The sequence below is a fragment of the Hibiscus syriacus genome, unplaced genomic scaffold (assembly GCF_006381635.1).
Source record: "Hibiscus syriacus cultivar Baekdansim isolate YM2019G1 unplaced genomic scaffold, ASM638163v2 tig00111513_pilon, whole genome shotgun sequence".
Lineage (NCBI taxonomy): Eukaryota > Viridiplantae > Streptophyta > Magnoliopsida > Malvales > Malvaceae > Hibiscus > Hibiscus syriacus.
The window spans coordinates 1-23,740 of NW_024063111.1; the positions used below are offsets into that span (position 1 = coordinate 1).

Consider the following 23,740-nt stretch of genomic DNA (forward strand, 5'->3'; position numbering starts at 1 on the left):
CGTTGCGATTGATTTTCCGTGTTGCGATAGTCAAATGCATGCCTAATAGTGATAACAACTGAATAACAAGAGTTGGTTAAGTCAAAATGGTTGGCCTGAGTCATTAATTCAACTGAAAATGTAAAAGTTCACACATAAAATCCACATAATACAACGTTTGCATATGACTTTTGATGGAAACGTTTACTAATACATAAAATGTTAAATGTTAAAACGTTTACATAATACAACTGAATAACAACGTTTACATAATACAAAGTTCACACCATATGAGCTTTGGATTTTGATGAGGATCCATATTTGGTAGAGGAAAGATGATTTTGATGGCACTGGTGATCCACATGTCAACCTTGTATGACCACTTTCCTTGCCGACTACAGTCGATCTCTTCTTCTCTTCACCCTTAGACGGTATACGATCGTGACTTTTTGGTCGGCCAGGTAGCCTCTGTCCATGGCTGGTGGCAAAACTGTTTGTAAGTCATCTGGTATGTCCCCACTCAGAAGGATTGTGGAATAGGGTAGACAATCTCGGCATAAGTCTGTCGATAAACTTCTGTAGTGTAGCAATCCATAGCGTATGCGCTGAATCATCTTGGTTTAAATGAAGAGCAACTTTTATAACATGGCCACACGGATAACCAGATGTTTGCCATTTCATACAACTACACGTCTTTGCATTTAGATCGACTAGCCCATTTAAGTTTATCCAGTACTTGAAACAAAGTGTTTGAACATGGTTCAATCTCCATGACGTTGACTTCACAACACGTTTCGTTATCTTTTTTCAGTCCATGGTGTAACACGATGTTCCAATGTTCCTGTAAATTTAAATAAACAATACTTAGTAAAATATATAAATATGATAAGTTACGAATTCAAAGAAATAATACCTGCATGGTTTCTTTCTTGTAGTACCACTGTTGAATAGAGGCTCGAAAAAACTCCATTAACATAGTAATGGGTAATTCCGGGAATGACGACTTAGAGCGTTGATTGATTCTGCACTATTAGACGTCATGAAACCATATCTTGCTCCAAGTTGATGTACTCTTGACCATCTTTCAAACCGACATCTTCTAGTGTTTGAGCACACTGAGGCAAAACACGTCTTAAACAATTTATATGCTTATTGAAATCCACTTCCCGATAAGCTTTTACAGCCTTCCAGTATGTCCATTTGTGCTTTTTTATACCAGCAGACCTGATTTTAGATTTCTATACAAATGAACACCACAAAGTCCATGAAAAGCATCTGGGAAACACCTTCTAACAGCGTTGTCAATTGAGTTTGCCCTATCGGATATGATTGTCAGATGCTAATAGGACCTATGCAATCCCTAAGATGCCCCAAAACCATGTCCATGAATCAGAGGTTTCAGATTTGCAACCCCGTAAGCTATTGGCAATATCCCATTGTTAGCATCCATGGCTACTGCTAATAAGTTTACTCCAAGGTATCGACCTTTCAAATGTGCTCCGTCAACTATAATAACTGGGCGCATGCAAGTAATAAACGAACGAATCTACAAAAAATATACACAAGAAATATAATCATTTAAATGTGAAATGCATGTAACTAACAAAAATGATGTCACAAATTATATTGATTTACTAACCGTAGCACCAATGGCGATAAACAGCAACTCAAAGCGTCCATCTCTATCTGTTTGATATGAGTTACCGACCCAGGATTTTTCAGCTTTAAATTGTGACAATAAGCCGGCAGTTGGGCAAACGATGCTTCTGGCGACCCCCTCAACAATTCCAAGGCATAACATTTGGCTCTCCAAGCTGAGAATATGATATACTAATCTTGAACCGAGCATTCATGTCAGTCATAATTTCTGTCCCCGATATACCCTGCCATTCAAAAACATTAACTCAGCCAGAAAACCACCCAACACTTTTGTTTGCCTGTCTATGGTGAGGAAAAACTTGGGTTCTGAACATGTATGTTTATCAATAAAAGTCCTAACTTGAAACATTTTGCAATCTTTTATTCTCTTTGCAATCATACGCCACGTACAGTTTTTGTCAATCTACACCTTGTTTCGAACGATCTTTGCTTGATTTGTTAACTTTTAGTTGATAGCCATCTTCCACACATTTCGTATATAAAGCTATCTTCAAGTCTTCCTTTGTATCAAAACAATCATCTTTCTTGATACGAATAACTTTTGTGTAACAATCAACTGCTTTCTTTATCAACTCTCTTCCGGTATCTGAAGTAATTCTGGCATATTCCAGTTATACGCCCGTGGCATTTTCTTTTCTTCGGGGACTTTTTCTTCTTCTTTTTCTCTTCAGGATTATATGAATTACAGAATGGATGTTCAACATGTTCATTCACAGTCGTAACTTCCTCCTCATTATCATCAACATTACATTCTTCGGCAACGGCTGTTTCATCATCAAAATTCGGGTATTGACCAATATCAATATCATTACACGCATGGTCTGTTTCTTCTTCTGAAACATCATCAAAATCCGTGTATTGACCAATATCAAAGTCCGGATATTGACCAAGACCAAATTTCGAATACTGACTAGTACTCACAATTTTTTCTGTTGGCTCATCATCGTCTAACTGGTCAATACGAAAACCGGAATTTGGTGCTGAAAGTTGATTGGGATTTGGATTAGAGAAAGGTTGTGGGTTTTGAAAAAACTTAGTTGATTACTACCCGCTACTGACCCAACAATACTACTTCTAGGTTCAACAACATACAATGTAACATCATCTTGTGAAACACTAATGTAAGCAATGAATCGTTCAACATCTTCATTGTCGGTTAACAAATAAACTTTACCATTTCTCTGATAAGATAGCCTAAATCCACTTAGGGGCTCTAAATTCAATTTATTTGAAACACGTAGCATTAGAGTTTCATAAGTTAACTTTTGTAAAGACAATTTTAGTTGAAGATTTATGGGTAAAGGCATATATTGTAAAACACCATTAACATTATCCCATGACCCTCCAAAACACAAATCTATCCAAACATGATCAACATTAGATGATTTCATGGTTGTAACTAAACAAACGAGATGCGAAACTAAGACCTGTTGCCGGATGGGGAAGGATGTCGTTGGATATAGGAACGGATGTCGCCGGAGAGAGTGATAGATGGAGATGGAATGAGTTGCGATTTAGGGATTTAGTTTATGATTTCAGTGTTATATACCCAAAATTTCAGTGTTGTGATTTACAGATTCTCGTTGCGATTTACGGATTATCGTTGCGATTTACAGATTCTCGTTGCGATTTACGGATTATCGTTGCGATTTACGGATACGCGTTGCGATTTACGGATTATCGTTGCGATTTACGGATACGCGTTGCGATTTACGGATACGCATTGCGATTTACGGATACGCGTTGCGATTTACGGATACACGTTGCGGTTTACGGATACGCGTTGCGATTTACGGATACGCGTTGCGATATACGGATACGCATTGCGATTTACCATACGCGTTGCGATTTACGGATACACGTTGCGATTTACGGATACGCGTTGCGATTTATGTGTTCGCGTTGCGATTTCATATTCGCGTTGCGATTATGGAAAATCGCAATGCGAATTTGTACTATCGCATCGCGATTTCAAGAATCGCGTTGCGATTCTGGAAACTGATTTGCGATTCTGGGGATCGCGTTGCGATTTTTATTTCGCGTTGCGATTTTGTTGGTCATTTTGGCAAATCCAAAAAAAGTTGGTTAAAATCGTATATTATAACTTTTTTTTGGTCACTGAGGCGATTTTCTCTTTTCTTTATGGTTTTACTTCAGTATTTGAAAAATATCCATTTCTTTAAACCAACTTGACTATCCAAAATACTCAACGTTACAGAGAAGAAGATTACCAAATATTGGATTTTTTTATTTAAACGATTTCATTTCTTTGATTTTTCTCTATTCAGGTCAATTTTAGGTTTTCTCCCTTAATTTTTGCTTTTCCTGAAAGTTCCCATATTGATGCAATAGAAATACCAGAGATGGATATATTATTTTTTTATCATTAGGTTTATTAGTGATTAAAGAAAGGAAATAGGAATTTGTAATTTGAAAAAAAAACCCCGCATGTGCTTGTTCTTCTGAAACAACTCTGAAATATTTATTTTCAGGTGAATTTACTATTGAGATTGATTGACCGACCCGCAGTGTTTGTTTCTTCTGAAATTCAAACTTCCAAACAAAATACTAAAGTTCAATCTTAAGCATTGGATTTCAGGTGCTTTAGGCTGTTATTATCACATGTCTAACTACCCTTCTTTTCCTAGATAGATATATTGTATAACAGTCTTAATATACGGTTAAGGAGAGGTTATACTAGGAATGTTAATATTTTTTAATATTTCGGTAAAATACTACCTAAAATATTTTTTTACCGTAAATATTAATTTAACTACCTAATTTCAGATATAAAAGATAACATTTTAGTTAGCGTCCAATATTAACATTTTCAGTAGAAAAAAATAATGTTTTAGGTAGCGTTTTACCGGAAATGTTAAAGCGTCCAATATTAACATTTCTGGTATATAAAAAAAATAATGTTTTAGGTAACGCTTTACCGGAAATATTAAAAATATATTAACATTTCCGGTAGTGTATTTCCTTAGTCGTATATTAAGATTGTCGTACCTTAGACATCCCCTCTTCGACATTTCAAATCATGGTAATTATTAATAAGGTAATTTATATATTTAGTATCTAAACTATTACTTTGTTATGTTTTGGTATCCAAAATTATGTCTAACGTTTAATTTAGGTTTTAATTTGATATACAATCGTTAAAAACTTAACAAAATAGATGATGTGATATTTTTTTATTTTTTCAATGATGAAATTACATTATCTTATGATGACATATCTATATCACCATTAAGTTTTTAACGGTGATGTGCCAAATTGAAATATAAACTAAACATTAAGTATGTTCTTAAAAAGGCTTAATGCAAAAACAAGTGTCCAAATATATCCAAAGTAACTTTAGGTGCATAAAGTATTTTCGTTAAAAGTATGTGTCTAATATTTTCTCTGTTATACTTTTAGGTACCTAATCCGACGTTATATTTTTAGGTGTCTGGACTGTAACAACCTCTAAAAAATTCATTAAAAAGTAGTCAATCAATCATTGTTTATATGTGACTTAATTTTAAAAAAAATAAAATTTATAAATTTTAAAAAAGGTTAATATATTTTCTTATTTTTCACAAAACACCCCAAAAATCATAAAACCCCCAAACACCCCTAATCCCTAACCCACTATATGGTAAACCTCACCCACTATCGATTAACCCACTATCGACCATCGCGAGTTGTCATCGACAGTGCGAAGCCACCTCACAAATGCCCAGTATCATGCCATCGAAGCAATCACATCATCTTGGATAATAGAACCATGGTTGTTGCGGGTTTTTTTATGGGAGCAGATTTCAACGACATGCGTTTAAATCGGATAAAGAAGCTTCGACGAAAACGATAAATAAAGCGTCAGTGACAGCAACAACAACGAAGTTTGTCAGCAAAGGAGTTGATGATTTAGGGTTTAAACACTTATTTTTAATGAAAAATACTTTAGGTACCTAAAATAAGCTTTGAATATACCTTAACCACTTATTTTTATATTAAGCTCTCTAAAAAAATAAAGTTTAGATCTAAACGAAAAAAATAATTTAGATACTAAACATTTAGTTTACCCTTGTTAATATTATTAAAAGTTTATCACGTTTTTTTATTGGAATTAGTTTCCGCTGTGTTTCCAGTAAATAACTTGTATTATAGTTTTAGTTATTTTTTATGGTGATAAAAAGAAAAAAATGTTTTTAAAGGAAAAAAGAAGGAAAAATAAAGCAACTATCGTATGAGTATGATTTGTTATTGATTTTTTTAATTTTCTTTATTAAACTGTAATTATCAACACAATTGCTTATTCTGTTCTGTTCTACAGCTGCATCTTTACGAACACCTAATTCTCTGGCAGGTTCCTAATGGTTACTCTGTAAAAACCCAATTCTATTAAAACCCTAATTTTCCAGGATTTTGTCAACTTTGCGAACCGTAGATTTATCTCTCCAGGTAATATTTCATTCCATTATTTTTTTTAAAAAGCGTTATATCTGCATCATTTGGGTACTGTGAATTCAATTTCATTGCTCTGTTACAGAAACAAATCAAATTTAGTAAACTTCGATTTTTGTTGTGTCTGCGGTAGAATTATTATTGCGGGTATTTCAGATTTTATGTATTCATAATTTCCTTTCTGGGGTTTGAATGAAATTTAACGAAGGGAATTAGATTATAAAGGCTGGGACTTTGCAACTAATTAACGTGAGATCCACTTTAAAGAAGAAGAAAAAAAATAGAGGAGAAAATTATCTTCTTTAAGTTCTGAAGTATTTAGGGAAGAAAAGCCTGAAACTGATATTTGCAATTAATTTCGTGGGTGTTGCAAGAAAATTGTTATTAAACTAATTGATTTAAACTGTAAAATATGATTTCCATTATATATTTGCAGGTAGGTTATGACTTACTAGTGTTATATGAAAATTGTCTAACTTGAGAAAACATTCATTTCAGGTGTTTTCTATGAGGTGAGAGACAAGTTGGATGATGGCAGAATTACCAGGTTATCTACGCACCTGCTTGCACACTGGAAAACTTGCACTGTTGGCAATTTTAGTTTCAGGAGGAATTGTATTGCAAATCTTGGTCAGTAATGCTTTTCTCTGTTTATTATCTACCTCTGCAATTTTTTCATCTAAAATGTTTTCTTACTACTCTTTTGATCTAATTCTTTATTTGTGATGTGTTAGGCATGTGCTCTCTACAATAATTGGTGGCCAATGCTGACTGGTTAGTGATCATCAAGTTTATGATCTTACTCTTCTGTTACTAATAATTTACTTTTTCTCAAATAAATTCTGTTAGTTCTTTTTTTTTTCAATTTTAGGAGTTTGAGTTTTTAGCTTACCATGGTTGCCTATTACCAATTGTTTCGTGCCCCCGTTCATCTACCTCAGAAATTGATGCTTATAATTCAATTTGTTATTTGTGTGATTTGTTTAGCATGTCAAGAAGACGACTGTAATTGTTAGCCAAGTCTGTCAGTGCTAGGAAGAGGAGTTTAATTGTTTGCTACCTCTCGCTCTCTTCGTTAAGTTGTAGTCTTACTCTTGTTGCTGTATGTTCTGATCATTTTCAGAAAACAAACAAACCAACAACTATAATGTATCTTAGGGTTCAACTGAACTTCTCATCTATAGACATGCATTATGCATGCAGCAAACGAACCTCCCCCATGATTCTTTGGATTAATTCCCCCTTGTAGTGTGTCTTTACCCTGCAGTTTATTACATTATTTGAAGAATGTGTGTGGTTGCTGTGTAAATGTGCTTAGAGGTAATTGTCGCTGCAATTTGTTATCTACAAAGTAATGTATCTTATAATTAACTGAAGTTGTCATACAGGGACATACATGATGCGTGCAGAAGTGAATAATCCCCCATTATCCTTGTGTTAATTCATTTCTTGTTGTATGGCTATAGTCTGCAATTTGTTACGTCTTTCGAAAATTTTGTTTGCTTGCCGTGTGAATGCCCTTAAAGGTGATATTTATGAATGAGCATGATGTTTATGTCTTGTGTGAGCGGGTGCTTTAGAGTTTCTGACAGCTCTGTTTGTGTAATTAAGCAAGAAACTTCATTTGGTTAAGCTCATACATATTACTCCATTTAAGCACCCTCACATACTTCGTTTATGTTGCAGTAATAATGTATGTGCTTCTTCCAATGCCTTTGCTGTTCTTTACGGGCTCTGATGCTTCTCTTTTATCTGAATCCAACAACGGGTAACCTTTTTGTTCGCCCTAAACTTCTTCATATAGATATTATTTTCAGTACAAGCTTGAGATTTGGAATACTCATGATCCTCTTCCTAATAATGCTTAATTTAACAGTTGGGTCAACGCAACAAAGTTCTTGACCGGAGCTTCGGCAGTTGGAAGCATTGCTATACCGGCTATCCTGAAGCATGCTGGAATTATCAGCTGGGGTGCACTGGCAATGGAAGTTTCATCTTATTTCATATTTGTTCTAGCCATAATGTGTTGTATTCAAATGAACGAGGACGATGATAATTACAGATTCCTCTGAATCATGATAATTCAGTTCCCACACACGATCACGCAAAGCGTTAAGGATGTTTCTTTCCTGTTTTGACGAGCCTCGTTTCCATTGCTTCTGTAGATATTGGGTGTGTTATTTTCTTTCTTTCTTTTTTGTCCCCATGTAGTAAGTGGTATTATTGTGTTGGAACTTTGAACCTCGTTTATGTGGAGATTGAACTTGCTTCAGAATTAATGATGGGATGGAATGAAGTAATTACTGGTATGCGTTCTAAAGTAATAAGGGATATTACGTTTAAACAGTTCTTGAAAGTCCAGGTTCAATTGGCAAGTAAACAAAAGGCTTAACATAAAAATAAATGTCAAAATTATATTTTTTTCCTAAATTAATTTTTTGTCAATTCAAGTGTTTAACGATTTAACGTTATAAATATTATCATTCTGTCTTAATTGTAACAGCCATTAAAAAATCTCAACACGTATCGTATTCTGGTAAATTTAAATATTTTATTTTATAAAAAATAAAAAAAATTTATTATATTAAAAACTTATTTTAAAAAGATCTCCCGCCACCCCCTCCCTCTCCCTTCAGTCCCCTCCCCCTCCCTTCCCTAAATTTTGTTTGGCATTTTTTGATCCGAAAAAGCTATCATCAAGCATTTTATTTAAATATTGTGAAATTGAAACTTCAAAGATTGTTGCAATAGCTATCTCTTTCGTCTTCATTGCTGCTACCATTGAATATTGATGTGTCGAATTCGAATTCAATGGAGTTGGATTTGACGAAGGCGTCGACAAAACTGACACGATGAAATCGAAACTCGGGTTACTGGTGTTTGAAACTTGAGGTCTCGGATAATGAGAGATCCATGACGATTTGATGATGTTGATCAGAGCAGTAATAATCATAGTTTGGCGATATGAACACGAGTCTCCCGTTAAATTTGAAGGCAATGCATCGTCATACCAGTCAATAAAATCCAAGAATTTTGATGGGAATTTATCCAGTCAATAAAATGGAATACTACAAAGACTAGTAGTCAACGAGCTGCAAATTGGAAGTTCATGGAGGGGGAGGGAGAGGGGATGTGTGGAGTTGAGGGTGATTTTTTTTAAATATTTTTAAAATATAATATACTTTTTTATTTTCTGAATAAATTTTAAAATTATCATAATACAATTAGTGTCACTTAAATTACGATCGAGACACTTAAAATGATAATATTTATTCCATTAAACATCTAGATTAACCGAAAAATAATTTAAACATTTAAATAAGAAAAACACCAAGAATAAACCCCTAAACACTTAAATAATTTAAACACCTAAATAGGAAAAGAAAAATAGTTTAAGCGAAGCCAAGATCGACTGCAAATAGAAGACCCTGAACAACGGCCAAAGCTTCTGCGCCAAAAGGGGAAATAACCCGGAAGTTAATTCTAACACAAGCACCAAGAATAAAACCCCCTTCATCTCTAATGATAATTCCTGAACATAACTTACTATCGGACTGCTGAAAGCTCGCATCAATGTTCACCTTGACCACCGAAGGCGGTGGGGGCTTCCAATGATTAACAGCACCAGGGGGCGGGTTATAGAGTCCGGAAGCTACCAAGCTGAATTCCGAGCAGAAACTCTTAATAAAAGTAAGTAATTCCTCAATACTCTGTACCAATCCTTCATGAAGAAGCTTATTGTGAGAATACCATAGTGCCCGAACTGTGACAACTATTTGAAATCCTTTTTTATTAGCATGCTTAGCAAACATCCATGCCAGTCATTCTTTGAAATCCAAACTATCAGTATCAGCTGGCCAAGAATAATTCAAGCGATGCCATATAGACTTAGCATAAAGACAATCACGAAAACAGTGGGTAATGGTCAGAAAATGTGTGGGTCAAGTGTGTGAACTTAAAATTTGGGAAGGGATTCCACCAAGGAGTATTAGCCACACCCCTGTCTAATCGTTCTCGGATTTGTTCGTTGAGAAACGGCCCTTCTCCCACGTGTACCAAGTACCCTCATAGCCAACGTCGGTAAGACAACAATCTTCAAGCATTGTTCTAAAACCATCCATCTGTCTCTGTCTTCGAATACGACCACTCGGAGGCTAGGAGAATCTCATTGAAGTCTCCCATCACCATCCATGGAAAATCATTAATTTGACGTAACAAATTCTATGAGTCAATTCTGTTAGCTTCCTCAGGAGCACCGTAGAACCCAGTACAGCGCCAAGAAAACCCATCTGAATTATCATTAAAAGGAAAATCAACATGTTTATTCGATTAGGAACGTAAGGAAATAGGACACTTACTCTTCCAACCCAAAGCCAAACCACCACTTCTACCGATTGAACTAATCTCTAATCTCGTTAGGAAAACCAAACTTTGACGAACTTTCTCCATTCTTCTTGCATTTAATTTAGTTTCTATAAAAAAGAAAACATCTGGGTTTAAAACTCTCAGCATGTGCCGGAGTCGACGAACTATCCGAGGTTGACCCAGACGTTCCAACATATCATTTTCGTTGCGACCGGCTGGCCTTGTCATTCAGGCCTGCCGATAGAGAAGGATTTGGGCCCACAGAACCCTTGAGCCATCATTCGAATCTTGAAAAATAGAAACAACTGAAGCTGTATTAGAATTCCTTGGACGTTTGTTACCATCCGAATCCGAATCCGACGAATTTCGATTTGATCGAGTCAAATTTTTTAAAATAGGTTTGGGTCGGGTTTTTTATGGGTTATGTTCGAGTCGAGTCGAATTCAAGTTTAAGGTAAAAAATATCTGACCCGAGAAAAATATATGATTTTACTTTTATATATAGGAATAATTGCAATAATACCCTCTATATATTATTTTTTTCAATTAAATCTCTATTTTTATTGAATTAAAATATTTTTAATAAATATATTATTTCAAGTCGGATTATGTGGAGGGTGTATTTTTCGGATCGGGTTCGAGTGAAATATATATAATTTTCAGGTCAAGTCGGATTGACCGAAAATCCAACTCGACCCGACCCATGCCCATCTCTACATAGAGTATCCATGTCATAAGTTAACGCAGCTGGAATAATTTCTTTTAACCTATCCTTAATCGGAGCATCACAAATTATGCCACTAATCAATCTGTCCCCGGAAAATAAGGCCTGAGAAGTCGCTCCAATCCCTTGATTCGAACCAAAGTCAATCCCTTTATTCAAGAGAGGGAATGAGCCTGAATTTATGGGATTATCATTAATGTCATCACGTAACCAAATACTGCTAGGCGCCGGCTGTTGCAGTGGTGCTCGTAGAGAAATATCCCAATTGAAGGTAATGTCCTTTAGATCAATTGTAAGCCTAGAAGGACAGAAACTCTCACCGTTTCCTAACTTACCACAGTGAAAGCAGAAAATCCTGATCTTTTCATACTGGAATCGAGCATATACGTGCGAACCAATTCTCAAAGCAATCTTCTTACGTCTTTTGAGTGGTAACCGAGTATGTAACACCCCTAACTAGTATCAGATCCGGATCCGAGTCCGAGATGTTACATTGACTTTTCAAAATTCTGTTCTTTACAAATCCACTAAAATCTTAATTTCCTCATTTGAGAAAATAATTACTTTACAATAATTAATAATGTCAAATTGTTTTACAAACCATTCAGAGCATATTCGACTCAATCAATTAGTACATGTCAACTATATTCAAAATAACCAAATACATTTAAATCATCTATTTTCTGATCTGAAACTTTGTAAGGGAGATGCTTACCTGTCTTGCTCTTCTTCGCTTTTCTTCTCGCTTCTGTAACCTACGTGTGAAACAATCACACGCTAAGTCTATGACTTAGTGAGACATTACATTTATAAAAGAACTCTAATTATTTAAACATGCAGGAACACGTTATCTCATGATGTCATTCCAAAACAATAGAACATTACATACAATGTGATATACACATATATATATATCTCACATTATTTCCATTACTAACCTTATTCCACTATCTATATTCTTATCATTTATGTCTTATAATCATATACTCGTATGTCTATTCTTTTAAGTCACATATGATTCATTTAACCAAGCAATACACACATCATCATATAATCATATAATGCAATTCATATTACAAAATCATATACTTTACATGTAATATATATATTTATTGTTATCTCTTTATTAGCCCATGTACATATGTGAGAACTTAAAGTATGTGAGTACATTGTGGTTATGCACTATTATGTTGTCACCACAGCTCGTATAATTGTCCCGAATGACCTATCCAGAGGTCATAAAGAACATCGACAACTGTCCTTAGGTCTCGAAAAACCTAGGTAAACTGTTAGAACATAGGTATACTGTCCATATGTCTCAAAAGACATAGGTAATTCTGTCCATATGTCCCAAAAGACATAGGTACTTTTGTTCATATGTTCCGTAGAAAATAGGTAAACCCTCGACTCTTGTCATGCCAACTATACCACTAGCTCTCATATTACATAACATGGGCATTATCATTTATAACATTTCATATCACTTGTTCTTTCTCTTCTGCCACATACCACATGTATGTGTAAACATATATTTCATATCATATAGCATATATTACATATTACATGCAATCACGTAGATTATTTCATATGGCTTATCTCATTTCTCATTTGTTCATATACGTATGTCATTTCTTGTTCACATATGTTCATATATACATCACATAGCACATATTCTCATATATTCACATAACTTGGATCAAATATACATATAATCACGTAAATCACTTTTGCATAGCTTATATCAATTTTTTGTCATTTCACACTTCTTGTTACATTGCTTATATCTTACTCTTATGTCTTCTCATATACATATATTCACATATACATATTATTTCATTATCCTTATTATTCTTATTATTATCACCATTAATCTTTTTTACTTACCATATTCACATCAATAACACATATACTCATGCACACATATAAAACATAGCAAACACATACTTCTATGAATTCATGCATTTTACTATTGGAAATAGACTTATCACAAGTCTTATTTTCTATTGAACATCTTATACTAAATAATGTGCACTCACCTTGGCCTCACTAAGTTCCAATCCCATTTTATGATTTCTTTCGATCAAATTTTAACCTGATAGTCGTCCCGGAACTTGTTCGTGCTCGATATCTACATAATCATACATTGATACATATCAGTATCCAATTGATGGATTCTAATCTATCATTTCTTAGACCAAAAGAAAGGTCTAATTCTATTTCCCCTTGAAGTGCATCGGTACATTCTACAGTGCATCGATGCATTCCTTAACATGTGCATCGATGCACTATCCATGCATTGGTACACAAATTACATTCGTTGTTTTCATTTTAAGGGAGTGGATCGATGCACTCCTTATGCATCGATGCACTAATTGCATTCGATGTTTATTTATTTGAGAGTGCATCGATACACATTGAAGATGCATCGATGCACACAACCCAGAAATTCCATTTTGAGCACAAAAAATGTCCTACTTTGCCCTCAAATTCCACTTATTAACCCCTCCTTGTACCTTAAAACTTATCTATACATATGTAAACCTTTTTATAACACTATAACACTTCACCATCTCTCATAATTCACCATAATTCTTGAATCAAATAATTTCATCAAATTTTTCATGTGTTCTTAATTCAATTCTATCACCTCTAACTTCTTAATTAACCATTTGACAAGTCAAATTTAACCTCAAATTCTACTTATCAACTCTTTTCCAAAATTTCATTTAAAAACTTCAAATCTTTTATCTCTCTTAACTCATTCATCTTATGGTTTTAAGACAAATTAAGCTTTCCTTAAGCTTAATTATCATCTCAAGAATTAAACCCAACTTCAAATTGAAAGGAAACAATCACTTGACATAATCTTACCTTACCAATGGAGCTACGGGAAGAAAGGAAGAAGAAAGCCAAGCATCTCCAGAGTCTTCTAATTTTTATTCTCCTCTCCACGTGTCTACTTCTTTTATAAGGGAAAATAAAAATATTTCTTTATCAAATGACCATTATACCCCTTATTCCATAAGTTATTTACTGAACAATAAAATAAATATTTCAAAATCAGACTTCAAATTTTCAAAACTTCAATTTTAGTCACTAACCTCGATTTTGAGATATTACAGAGTATCAAAACGGGCTCGAAGTCGCATAATCCTTATATCCCATGGAGGAAAACTTAGCATCATATTCAAGGAAAAGACCAACAAAGTTACCTAACTGTTAGGCTACCGATTCAGACATAAAGCCAATAAGTAAATCATGCACTAAAACCCACATATTTAAGAAATACAAAAGAACAATCATTGGGTCTTCATTATCTTTCAACCTGTGTAAAATCAATAGGTGGAAGTTGAAAACCCAAGGGCCACCGCTTTCAACTCTATCAATATCTATTGAATGATATAAACAAAAAAGGTAGCGCCGATCTCCCAGATCTGAAATAGAAACTCCTCCTAGAGGGTGCCAAACATTAGCTAGCGTGAATCGCATGGAGTCAAAATTCATTACACTAGCAGTTAAGAAAGATCCCATAAAACAATGGACAAAAGAAATTGGAGAAGCATGATTTTCTTCTTCCAAAACAAGTGCTTCATCCTCCTTAATAGCAAAGATTCGTCAACTCATTCACCACATCAGCCATGGAAAGCGATATAGAATCGAGAACAAAAGAGAAAAGACGTGCCAAAAAGCAGAGGCGTGCCAATAGACAGAGGCGTGCTAAAAAGCAGAGAAAATACATGCCAAAAGGCAGAGAAAAATATACCCTAAAAGCCAATAATTAACTATAAAAACAAATCTAAGCTTAATATAAAATTATATAAACTATGATCTCTCCCTCATTTGAATGCTTAACCCCAAATTTTACCATAGGAGAGAAACTCTATACCAAAATGTAAGGCTATCCTTATTGAGTAAAACAGGGAAGAGCATTTGAGAGTTGATGGAAAGGGATGTAAGTAATTACTTTTATATTAAATACTAAACGAAATACAAATTTTATTTTTTTAATGTGGAGGCATAAACCATTGCACCATGAAGGGTCTATTCGGCCAGGGGCGTAAAGATCTCTACGAGAACACTATGTAAATAGTCATAAACGGATAAGTAATCTGTAGAAGGGTCTTTGCCGAGTCTATCGGCTACTTCTTTTGATGAGAGCAATATAAGAAATATAGTTTGAGTTGCCAAATTTCTGATCACAAACAATCTGGCATTTGGACCAAAATCTACTTTAAGAATGTCCATATGCTAACGAAGTGGAATTGAACTTAATAGATCCAAACCTTACCAACCTAATCTATAATTTTAAATTCTATTTCATGCTGTCATGACAATTTGGGTACTCTTTCCTCTAAATTTCTCTTCTTTTTATCTTAAATTCTGATAAATAAATAACACAATCAAAATTCATAAGAATAACGAGGTTTCCATTAAGTTAAAGTACAAGAACTAAAAAAAAAGTCATTCAACCTCCAAATAATCAAATTTTCTACCGACTTACACTCGATTTTTCATTATTCAATTATCAAAAGACGACGCGAAACTGAGGAGCATCGGATCCATTCGCAGGCAGAATTTCCCAGCGACAAGGTTCGAGATCGTCAGACACAGGGCAGAATCCGGCTAAAGTAACCTTATCTGCAGTAGCAGCTACGGATCCGAATTCGAACACCGTAACACTCTCCGGACGGGGCACTTCAACGGCTCCGTTCATTCCTGGGACGGGTTTTGGGGTCTCGTTTGGCTTTGGTACGGTTACGGTTTGTGGTTTGGAGTCGCTAGTGAACCAAGAGAAAAGACCCATGGTTAATTGGGCGATATTTCCAAAGGTACTTCTAGGGATTTTGAAGAAAGTAAAGTGAAGGCATTTAGAGGATGGAATTGGGAAAACTCAGTGGAAGTACGAGAATGACCTTTGGCGTTTATGGAATTTTAAAATACCCAAATTAGTTTTAGTCCTTGGGGTAAAAGATTTCGTGCTTATATATATATAGTTTTATTTTGATATAATATTTAGATTAGGATTAATTAAAAATTAAGTATTCAAATTGTCGTGCGATTTATGAATAAATGTCTACAGTCTTTTTTGAATGATTATTGTGTCTAATGTTACAAACGTTATCACCTTAGGTGTTAGAGCAGTAAATGTTAAAAGTCATAATTCTTTCGGTGCTTTAAATGCACCGAATAGAATGAGTCAAAAAGGGGAAAAAATAGGGGCACCGAGCGGTACATTTATTTTTGTTGAAAAAATGATAAATGACATAATTGCATTTAGTCATTGCACTTTAGGATATTTATAAGATTAATCCTTAAGCTTCAACTATAAATATCCTAACTCATTTAGTTTCAAAATTATCACAAATCATTTTTTTCTCTCACTACTAAAGAGTTTAGATAGTTTTCTTGTGAGTTGTGAGTGTTTTGTAAACACCTGTAAATTTTTCTCTTTAGTGAAAGATCTACAGCAGTCCGGAGACGTAAACAAAATTGGTTGAACTCCGTTATCAATTTCGGGTATTATTTTTCCACTTTTATTTCGCATTCTCACTAATATGGTTATAGGGAAATTACTCGTACTCGTTTTATTTCCCAACAACTGGTAACCAGAGCTTTTGGTTGTGAATTTTGTCAATTTTTTGCGATGTTACTATTCATTACTATTTACGTGAATAATAAATTTTGTGAATAGTAAAATTTTGTCAACGATACAAATTTGTCGACGGAGGTGTTCTAATACACTGTGGTTCGCAATAATTGTCAGAAACGATCCAAACAAACCAGATTCGAGTGGGAGCGATGGCTGCAGACGAAGGGAAGATAAAAATTGAAAAGTTCGATGGTGCGAACTTTGGCTTTTGGAAGATGCAGATTGAAGATTTTCTGTACCAGAAAAATCTATATCAACCTCTCTCAATAAAGAAACCAGAGGGCATGAAGAATGAAGACTGAGCTCTTTCAACAGACAAGCCCTCAGAGTTATCCGACTGACGTTATCCCGCAATGTTGCTTTCAACATAGCAAAGGAAAAGACCACGGCGGGTCTTATGGCGGCTCTCTCTGGTATGTATGAGAAGTCATCGGCCTCAAACAAAGTTCACTTGATGAGCCGATTATTCAATTTGCGGATGACGGAATGTGCATTGGTGGCTCAACACCTAAATGAACTCAACATAATCACAACCCAGTTGAGTTTCGTGGAAATTGAATTTGATGATGAAGTTCGAGTTTTAATTCTCTTATCATCTCTACCATACAGTTGGAATGCTACTGTTACAGCAGTCAATAGTTTGTCGAGAAATAACAAATTAAAATTCGACAATGTTCGGGATCTGATATTGAGTGAAAGAAATTCGACAGAGAGAATCGGGTGAAGCATCAAGCCCTCATCCTTGCACACGGAGTCTAGAGGGAGAACTTCATAAAGAAATTCAAATCGTGGAGCTCAAAATCCTGCAGACATGTTAACAAAGACGGTGACTACGGACAAATTGAAGTTGTGTTAAGCTTCAGTTGGCATGCTAGAGTAACAAGACCAGAAATACTGTTACATTGATCGAAGTGTAAAGACAAATTAAAATCAGTCTTCAAGTGGGAGATTGTTAAAAGTCAGAGTTCTTTCGATGCTTTAAATGCACCGAATAGAATGGGTCAAAAGGGGGGACAAAAATGGGGACATCGAACGTTGTATTTATTTTTGTTGAAAAAATGGTAAATGACATAATTACATTTAGTCATTACACTTTAGGATATTTATAAGATTAGTCCTTAAGCTTCAACTATAAATACCCTAACACATTTAGCTTCAAAATCATCTCAAATCATTTTTTTCTCTCACTATTAAAGAGTTTAGAGAGTTTTCTTGTGAGCTGTGAGTGTTTTGTAAACACCTGTAAATTTTCTATCTTTAGTGAAAGATCTGCAGCAGTCCGAAGACGTAAACAAAATTGGTTGAACTCCGTTATCAATTTCGTGTATTATTTTTTCACTTTTATTTCGCATTCTCACTAATCTGGTTAGAGGGAAATTACTCGTACTCAGTTATTTTCCAACAGGTAAATGTTGTTAATTTTCTTCGTTAAGTGACACATGTCATATTTTGATAATTTTAAAAATTTTATTTAAAATAAAAAATTAAAATTATATTCTAAAATAGGTACACAATTTTGAAATAGTCCCAAAAGTTTAAAAATATTTATTTCAAACTCTAAACCTAGGCCGCTCTTCGCCCTTTGCGATCAATGAAGTTCCACCGGACTTCACATACCGGCATTCGATAGTTGAACAATAATCGAGTAAAAAACTTCCTTAACTATAATGATATTACTGATTTCCCCATTTTACAACGGAAACCAGCAAAAGAAATGACAGTTTCAAGTTTCAACTTGTCCAAACAAGCTCCAGCACGCCTAACCTCGCTTACCGTCGACAAATTCCTAAAATCCCAGAAAAACCTCTCTAAACCCTCACCAAAGCTATGGCCCAACGACCCACAACTTCGAATTCCAGCCTCGGGAAACATCCACCAACACCCACCACCCATTTTACAAACGTTTGAATCTTGCACCAGCTTCAATCAGTTCAACCAAATACACGCTCAACTCCTCGTCTCCGGCCTGCGCAAACAGCTTCCCGTGACGAGCCGGGTGGTTAGGAAGCTCTGCAACTATTTACACTGTTTCACATGCCCTTTTGGTATTTGATTGTATCAGAGAACCTGATACGTTTCTTTGTAATGTCATATTGAATGGTCTTTTGAGTTTGGATCCATTTAGTGCTTTGATTTTTTACTATGAAAAAATGGTGGGTAAATTTGTTAAGCATAACGAGTATACTTTTCCGTTGTTAGGGAAAATTTGTGCCGAGATTAAGTCTTTGCAAGAAGGTGGAAAGGTTCATACCCGGGTTTTGAAACTTGGGTCCCAGTCTGATTTGTTTGTTAAGAACTCTTTGATTCGCTTGTATTCAGTTTGTGGGCAGATAGGGAGTGCCCGTGAGGTGTTCGATGATGGGGTTGTGTTGGATTTAGTTAGTTGGAATTCGATGATAGATGGCTATGTGAAGAATGGGCAGGTTGGTATTGCGCGGGAGCTGTTCAATGAGATGTCTGAGAGGGATACTTTTAGTTGGAATATAATCATTGCAGGGTACGTCGGTGTTGGGAAAATGGAGGTGGCGAGAGAGTTGTTTGAAAAAATGCCAGGAAGAGATGCTATTTCTTGGAATTCTATGATTGATGGGTATGAAAGGATTGAAAATGTTTCGGAGGCTCGTAATCTTTTTGATCGGATGTCTGAAAGGAATATTGTTTCTTGGAACATCATTTTGGCTTTATACGTTAGATGTAAGAAGTATGTCAACCAGGCTCTAATGTTGTTTGACAGGATCATGGAAACAGGGGAGGTTAGGCCGAACAATGCTTCTCTTGTTAGTGTATTGACAGCATGTGCAACTTTGGGGAGGCTTGATAAGGGCTTGTGGGTTCATTCTTTTATTGAGAATAACAAGATCAAATGTGATGTATTGCTTTCTACTGCTCTCTTGACAATGTATGCAAAATGTGGGGCTATGGATTTGGCAAGAGATGTTTTTGATATGGAAAAGAGAGGTCAAACGCCAAATGCTGTTACCTTTACCAGTTGTTTATCTGCATGTAAGTATTCGGGAAAGGTTTTAGAGGGTTGGTGATGTTTTGATTTAATGTGCAGAGTTTACCAGATCAAACCCAAGGTGGAGCATGTTGGTTGCATGTATGATCTACTTAGCCGGGTTGGTTTTATGGAACAGTCAAACGGACTTATGAGTAAGATGTCAGTGGAGTCAGGACCTGCCCTGTAGAGATCTCTACTTTCTGCATGTAGGACCCTCTCTAATTTAGAGCTTGGAAAGAATATAGCCAAACAACTAATTGACCTGGAACAGATGGATGTTGGGCCGTATGTGTTATTATCTTACATATATTCTCTGGAAAGGAAGTGGGGTGAAGTTGAAAATATTAGAAAGTTTATCAGCGATAGGGAATTTTCAGAAAGACATGATTTACCACATCGGAGAACCATCATATACTCTATGTTGATGGAGTTGGGTGTTCGGCTGAAACTGTCTTGCAGAGATCCTATAGGGGTTTGAGATTTTGGGACAGTGAACTAGCAGGAAAAACATGTACATGAAAGTCAGAATAAAATTCCATGGAAAACATCTCTCGAAAATGGCACGGTTAGGGCAGTGACCTCTATTTATAAATATCACATCTGAATGGGCTTAGAATATAGAATTGCTGTTTAGTAGGAGAAGGCGATGGGAACATAAAGCAGAAGAGGTGTTGATCCACTTCAAATTTCAGTACACATTTGTTTTTCATTTTTATTCTTCTTTTTGCTCTTATCACTGAGATATAGGAAGTTGGTTTAGCTATGCGATATATTTCATATTCTAGTTGGAGAACTTCCCATCTTTCTCAACTTGCTTCAAGCAAAGAAATTCACCAAATCATGCCATCTTTGATATTATTTGCAACTATAACATTTTTTTTGGATTAAGTAAAATTTTTATTTATTTATCAAAAGAAAGCAATATTTTAACAAGGCTGGAAGAACAGAATCTGTCTCTGCTCAGCCTAATGATCAATCTGACCACCTCCATCAATTGTTTTTCCTATGTTCCTTGCAGTGTTCGATTCTTTATTAACTTCACTAAACCCTTCATTCTTTTTTTTTTCTTATCTTAATATTGACCTTGCTTTATTTTCATGAATATTGAAGATCAATGGTGTTAGCGTTCAGATATTTTAGCAGTACTAAGTCGTTTCACTAAGGATGTTTATCTATTACGAGCTGATTATTTTGTGCTTCTAAACACCAGAAAGATAAGGCAGTAGACAGTGTATTATTGTTGATTTAATAGGTTTAATCATTCCTTAGCTATTTGGAACTAATAGAAGTAGCATTATGCATAAGGATACCAGGTCATCTTTGTTAATTATTATTTGGGATTTAAGAATTGCTGCAGCATTTCCTGCCTGAGCAAATAGGGTATGTTAAACTGTCATGACCATTATGAAATTTGTTTCGTACTGTAAACTAATAGATAACATACTTGTGGATAAAATCAGGAAACTGTGCACAAGTGGAAATGGATGAATATTTGTAAAACTGGAAAAAATATGTTTATAGTGCAAGTCAAGGTCTTTTCCTTGACTATATGGATAGTGCTGTTTTCTATGATGACTTATTTGAGAAATTTTATTTTTTATTAAGAAACATAAAATTTCATTAGTAAAAAATACATTACATAAGAATTTATCTTACTAAAGTTTGTCATCCCTTTCTTTGACAAAATAATAAATTATATGCTAACCTATAAAGCATGATGAAACTACACATTCCAGGAAAGCCTGTGAATTTATTCTTTTACCTGTATTGCTAAACAAAGAACTGAAAGACCCTAGTGCATATTCCTAGACACTAATTTGAACTCCTGTGTCATATGTCTCTCCACCTTTCCAATTTTCTGGTATGTTATTAATAGGAACAATCCATGACTCATCTCCATCCTCTCCGCTCAGTAACATTCTCAAAGACAATGGACCACTTGGTGGTGAAGTGGTTGTCCATACTGCTCCATGACTCCTATCCAATAGCTTGCACACAAAGTTTTGAGTCTGCACATATTAGAGATAAATTTCCCCTTAGTTAACTATTGTAATAGTTGTTGTAGATTCGGACATCAAATCTACCTTCCATTTGCAACTCCATAATTGGTCATACCAGCTGATACAGAAAATGAGGTTTAGAAAGCACATAATACCTCACATAGCTGAACAGCTGTGATATCCTTGTCACCTTGTTGATACCATAGAACAAATGCCAAATAATGAGGGTAGTCGCTACTCTCATCAATCTTGATTGTAATATTCTTATTTGGATAGCTGCATGAAACGCTGTACAAAGAGAGGAATGAGATAAGAGATCCATGATTTTGTCCTATCAATATAAAGTGTACTTTCTTTTGGACAAGAACAACAGAAATAATGAAGAACTTTGTTCTTCTTCTTGAAGTTGCTTCTAACTCTGATTCGTCTCATTATAGAGGAATCTTACCGCCTATATTCAATGTCGACCACTCCAAGGGCTAATAGAGATGCAGCTGCATCTGTTGTCTGAGCCATCCTACCAAAGGCTCGTTGGCTCAGGACGAAATCAGTGTTGTGACCTGAACCTTGATCAGTTACAACAACTGTCACACCTTTGTCTGAACAATAGTTGCTGTTGGTGCACCTTACCTTGCAACGTAAGAATTGGTTCAATGTAAATTGAAATTGCCGTTTGCATCATTCAATAGCATGTTTGGTTTTATTTGAGTATCATACTAAAAAAACTTAAGGACACATGCACGGGCACATTTGTCTTTAATACCTGATAACAAGCACCGCAGCCAACACCATTGCGGTAGAGGTCAGATGCTGCCGATACATCTCCGCCATTTATTGTTGCTCCAAAAGAACCAAACCCGCATGCACCAACTGCATTTGGTTAAGAAAATTAGTGAGCATCTTATGTTAGCGTTATGCACAATACAAGGTGTATGCATTCTCTCTATATCTTACCATCTGTTCCCTGTTCATCAGAGTTTGGGTAGTGCGCAGCTCGTGAACGGGTGAAACAGTTGCTGCATGTTGCTGCGTCCACCAGAATTTGTTTGAGAAGCAAAGTTGTGAAAAGTATCAAAAGGGATTGAAGAGAGAGAGCCATAGATGATTTATTGAGCAAAGAATACAAAGAAAGCAAAGGATATAAAGTGGTAGTGCATGGAATAACGGGGTCTGCAGCTGGAATTTATAGTGAAGCAAGCAGCCACAATATCTTAATTTGGTAAACTTTGCCAACTTTGACATTATGCAAATATTACTGAGTGGAATTCTGTAGGAACACCGTCTTTCCCAGCTATCATTTTAGACTTGGAATTACGTTTTAGGGAATCATGTGGAAACATCCGTCTTGACTTTTCTATTCTATAATTCACTTTCCTTCCCTTATTGAAATATCTTACCAGTATTTTGACAACAGCCATGCAACTATACTATATTATAGTGTGAAAGATACTTAGGGATGAATCAAGGGAGGCTGGCGGTGGCAGTCGTTCTCCACTTGAAAATTTCAAATTCTCAGCTAATTTAAGTATTTTCTTTGTATTTTTTATTGATAACATATTTTCGTCCTTAGAATATTATAAGTGCACCCTCATGGCATATAATCATCTGTTCGTCCATGAAGATACTATTAGTATATCAAACCCAAGGTTTGCCAGTTATTAAATTAATTAAAGTTTCCCTTAACCATTGTTTAGGATGATTTTCTTTTTATTGTTTGCAATCTTACTGATATCATCTTTGACCTCAGAAGAAATGTTATACTATATAGGACAATCTCTAGTTTGCAGATGCAAGCTATTCGAACAAGACAGGTCATTGTCAGAGGTGGGGGGCTGAAAGTTGAAAGAATGAATACTTTGAATGAGATTTATTTAGCAATCGTTTATCTGCTTCTACAAGGAAATTAAATTGAG

The 23,740-nt window shown here is 35.2% G+C and overlaps 3 protein-coding genes, 1 long non-coding RNA gene and 1 pseudogene across 6 annotated transcripts; 2 read left to right on the top strand and 3 right to left on the bottom strand.

The window, feature by feature from the left end:
* Window positions 1-5,979: 5,979 nt before the first annotated feature.
* LOC120164400 (vacuolar protein sorting-associated protein 55 homolog) lies at window positions 5,980-8,366 on the top strand. Of its 3 annotated transcripts, none has more exons than XM_039174143.1 (5): window positions 5,980-6,084; window positions 6,586-6,717; window positions 6,822-6,861; window positions 7,774-7,855; window positions 7,964-8,366. In XM_039174143.1, exons 2-5 carry the CDS (start codon window positions 6,616-6,618, stop codon window positions 8,157-8,159), a joined length of 420 nt encoding a protein of 139 aa, XP_039030074.1. In that variant the 5' UTR covers window positions 5,980-6,084; window positions 6,586-6,615; the 3' UTR covers window positions 8,160-8,366. The 3 variants fall into 3 exon arrangements, with proteins under 3 accessions (XP_039030074.1, XP_039030073.1, XP_039030072.1); XM_039174142.1 differs by lacking the exon at window positions 5,980-6,084 and adding an exon at window positions 6,310-6,454 and having other exon boundaries at window positions 6,572-6,717; XM_039174141.1 differs by lacking the exon at window positions 5,980-6,084 and having other exon boundaries at window positions 6,465-6,717.
* Window positions 8,367-11,890: 3,524 nt separating this feature from the next.
* On the bottom strand, window positions 11,891-14,887 carry LOC120164401. Its single transcript, XR_005519727.1, has 4 exons — window positions 14,278-14,887; window positions 14,048-14,138; window positions 13,213-13,304; window positions 11,891-11,931 (listed from the first exon to the last, which is right to left on the bottom strand). It is a non-coding gene; the product is annotated as an uncharacterized LOC120164401 (long non-coding RNA).
* A 699-nt stretch (window positions 14,888-15,586) lies between these two features.
* LOC120164367 lies at window positions 15,587-16,060 on the bottom strand. The gene has a single exon (XM_039174106.1). It carries the CDS (start codon window positions 15,978-15,980, stop codon window positions 15,702-15,704), a length of 279 nt encoding a protein of 92 aa, XP_039030037.1. The 5' UTR covers window positions 15,981-16,060; the 3' UTR covers window positions 15,587-15,701.
* Window positions 16,061-18,508: 2,448 nt separating this feature from the next.
* On the top strand, window positions 18,509-22,207 carry LOC120164408 (annotated as a pseudogene).
* LOC120164409 (expansin-like B1) lies at window positions 21,459-23,132 on the bottom strand. The gene is made up of 5 exons (XM_039174154.1): window positions 22,782-23,132; window positions 22,591-22,697; window positions 22,276-22,457; window positions 21,983-22,115; window positions 21,459-21,836 (listed from the first exon to the last, which is right to left on the bottom strand). Exons 1-5 carry the CDS (start codon window positions 22,924-22,926, stop codon window positions 21,633-21,635), a joined length of 771 nt encoding a protein of 256 aa, XP_039030085.1. The 5' UTR covers window positions 22,927-23,132; the 3' UTR covers window positions 21,459-21,632.
* Between the last annotated feature and the right edge of the window lie 608 nt (window positions 23,133-23,740).

Coding starts and splice junctions, on each gene's coding strand:
- LOC120164367 (XM_039174106.1), bottom strand. CDS start 15,980: ATGGGTCTTTTCTCTTGGTTCACTAGCGACTCCAAACCACAAACCGTA.
- LOC120164400 (XM_039174143.1), top strand. CDS start 6,616: ATGATGGCAGAATTACCAGGTTATCTACGCACCTGCTTGCACACTGGA. Junction 6,718..6,821: donor GAATTGTATTGCAAATCTTG/GTCAGTAATGCT, acceptor GTGATGTGTTAG/GCATGTGCTCTCTACAATAA. Junction 7,856..7,963: donor TTATCTGAATCCAACAACGG/GTAACCTTTTTG, acceptor TTAATTTAACAG/TTGGGTCAACGCAACAAAGT.
- LOC120164409 (XM_039174154.1), bottom strand. CDS start 22,926: ATGGCTCTCTCTCTTCAATCCCTTTTGATACTTTTCACAACTTTGCTT. Junction 22,698..22,781: donor TGATGAACAGGGAACAGATG/GTAAGATATAGA, acceptor AACCAAATGCAG/TTGGTGCATGCGGGTTTGGT. Junction 22,116..22,275: donor GTCGACATTGAATATAGGCG/GTAAGATTCCTC, acceptor CTCTTTGTACAG/CGTTTCATGCAGCTATCCAA.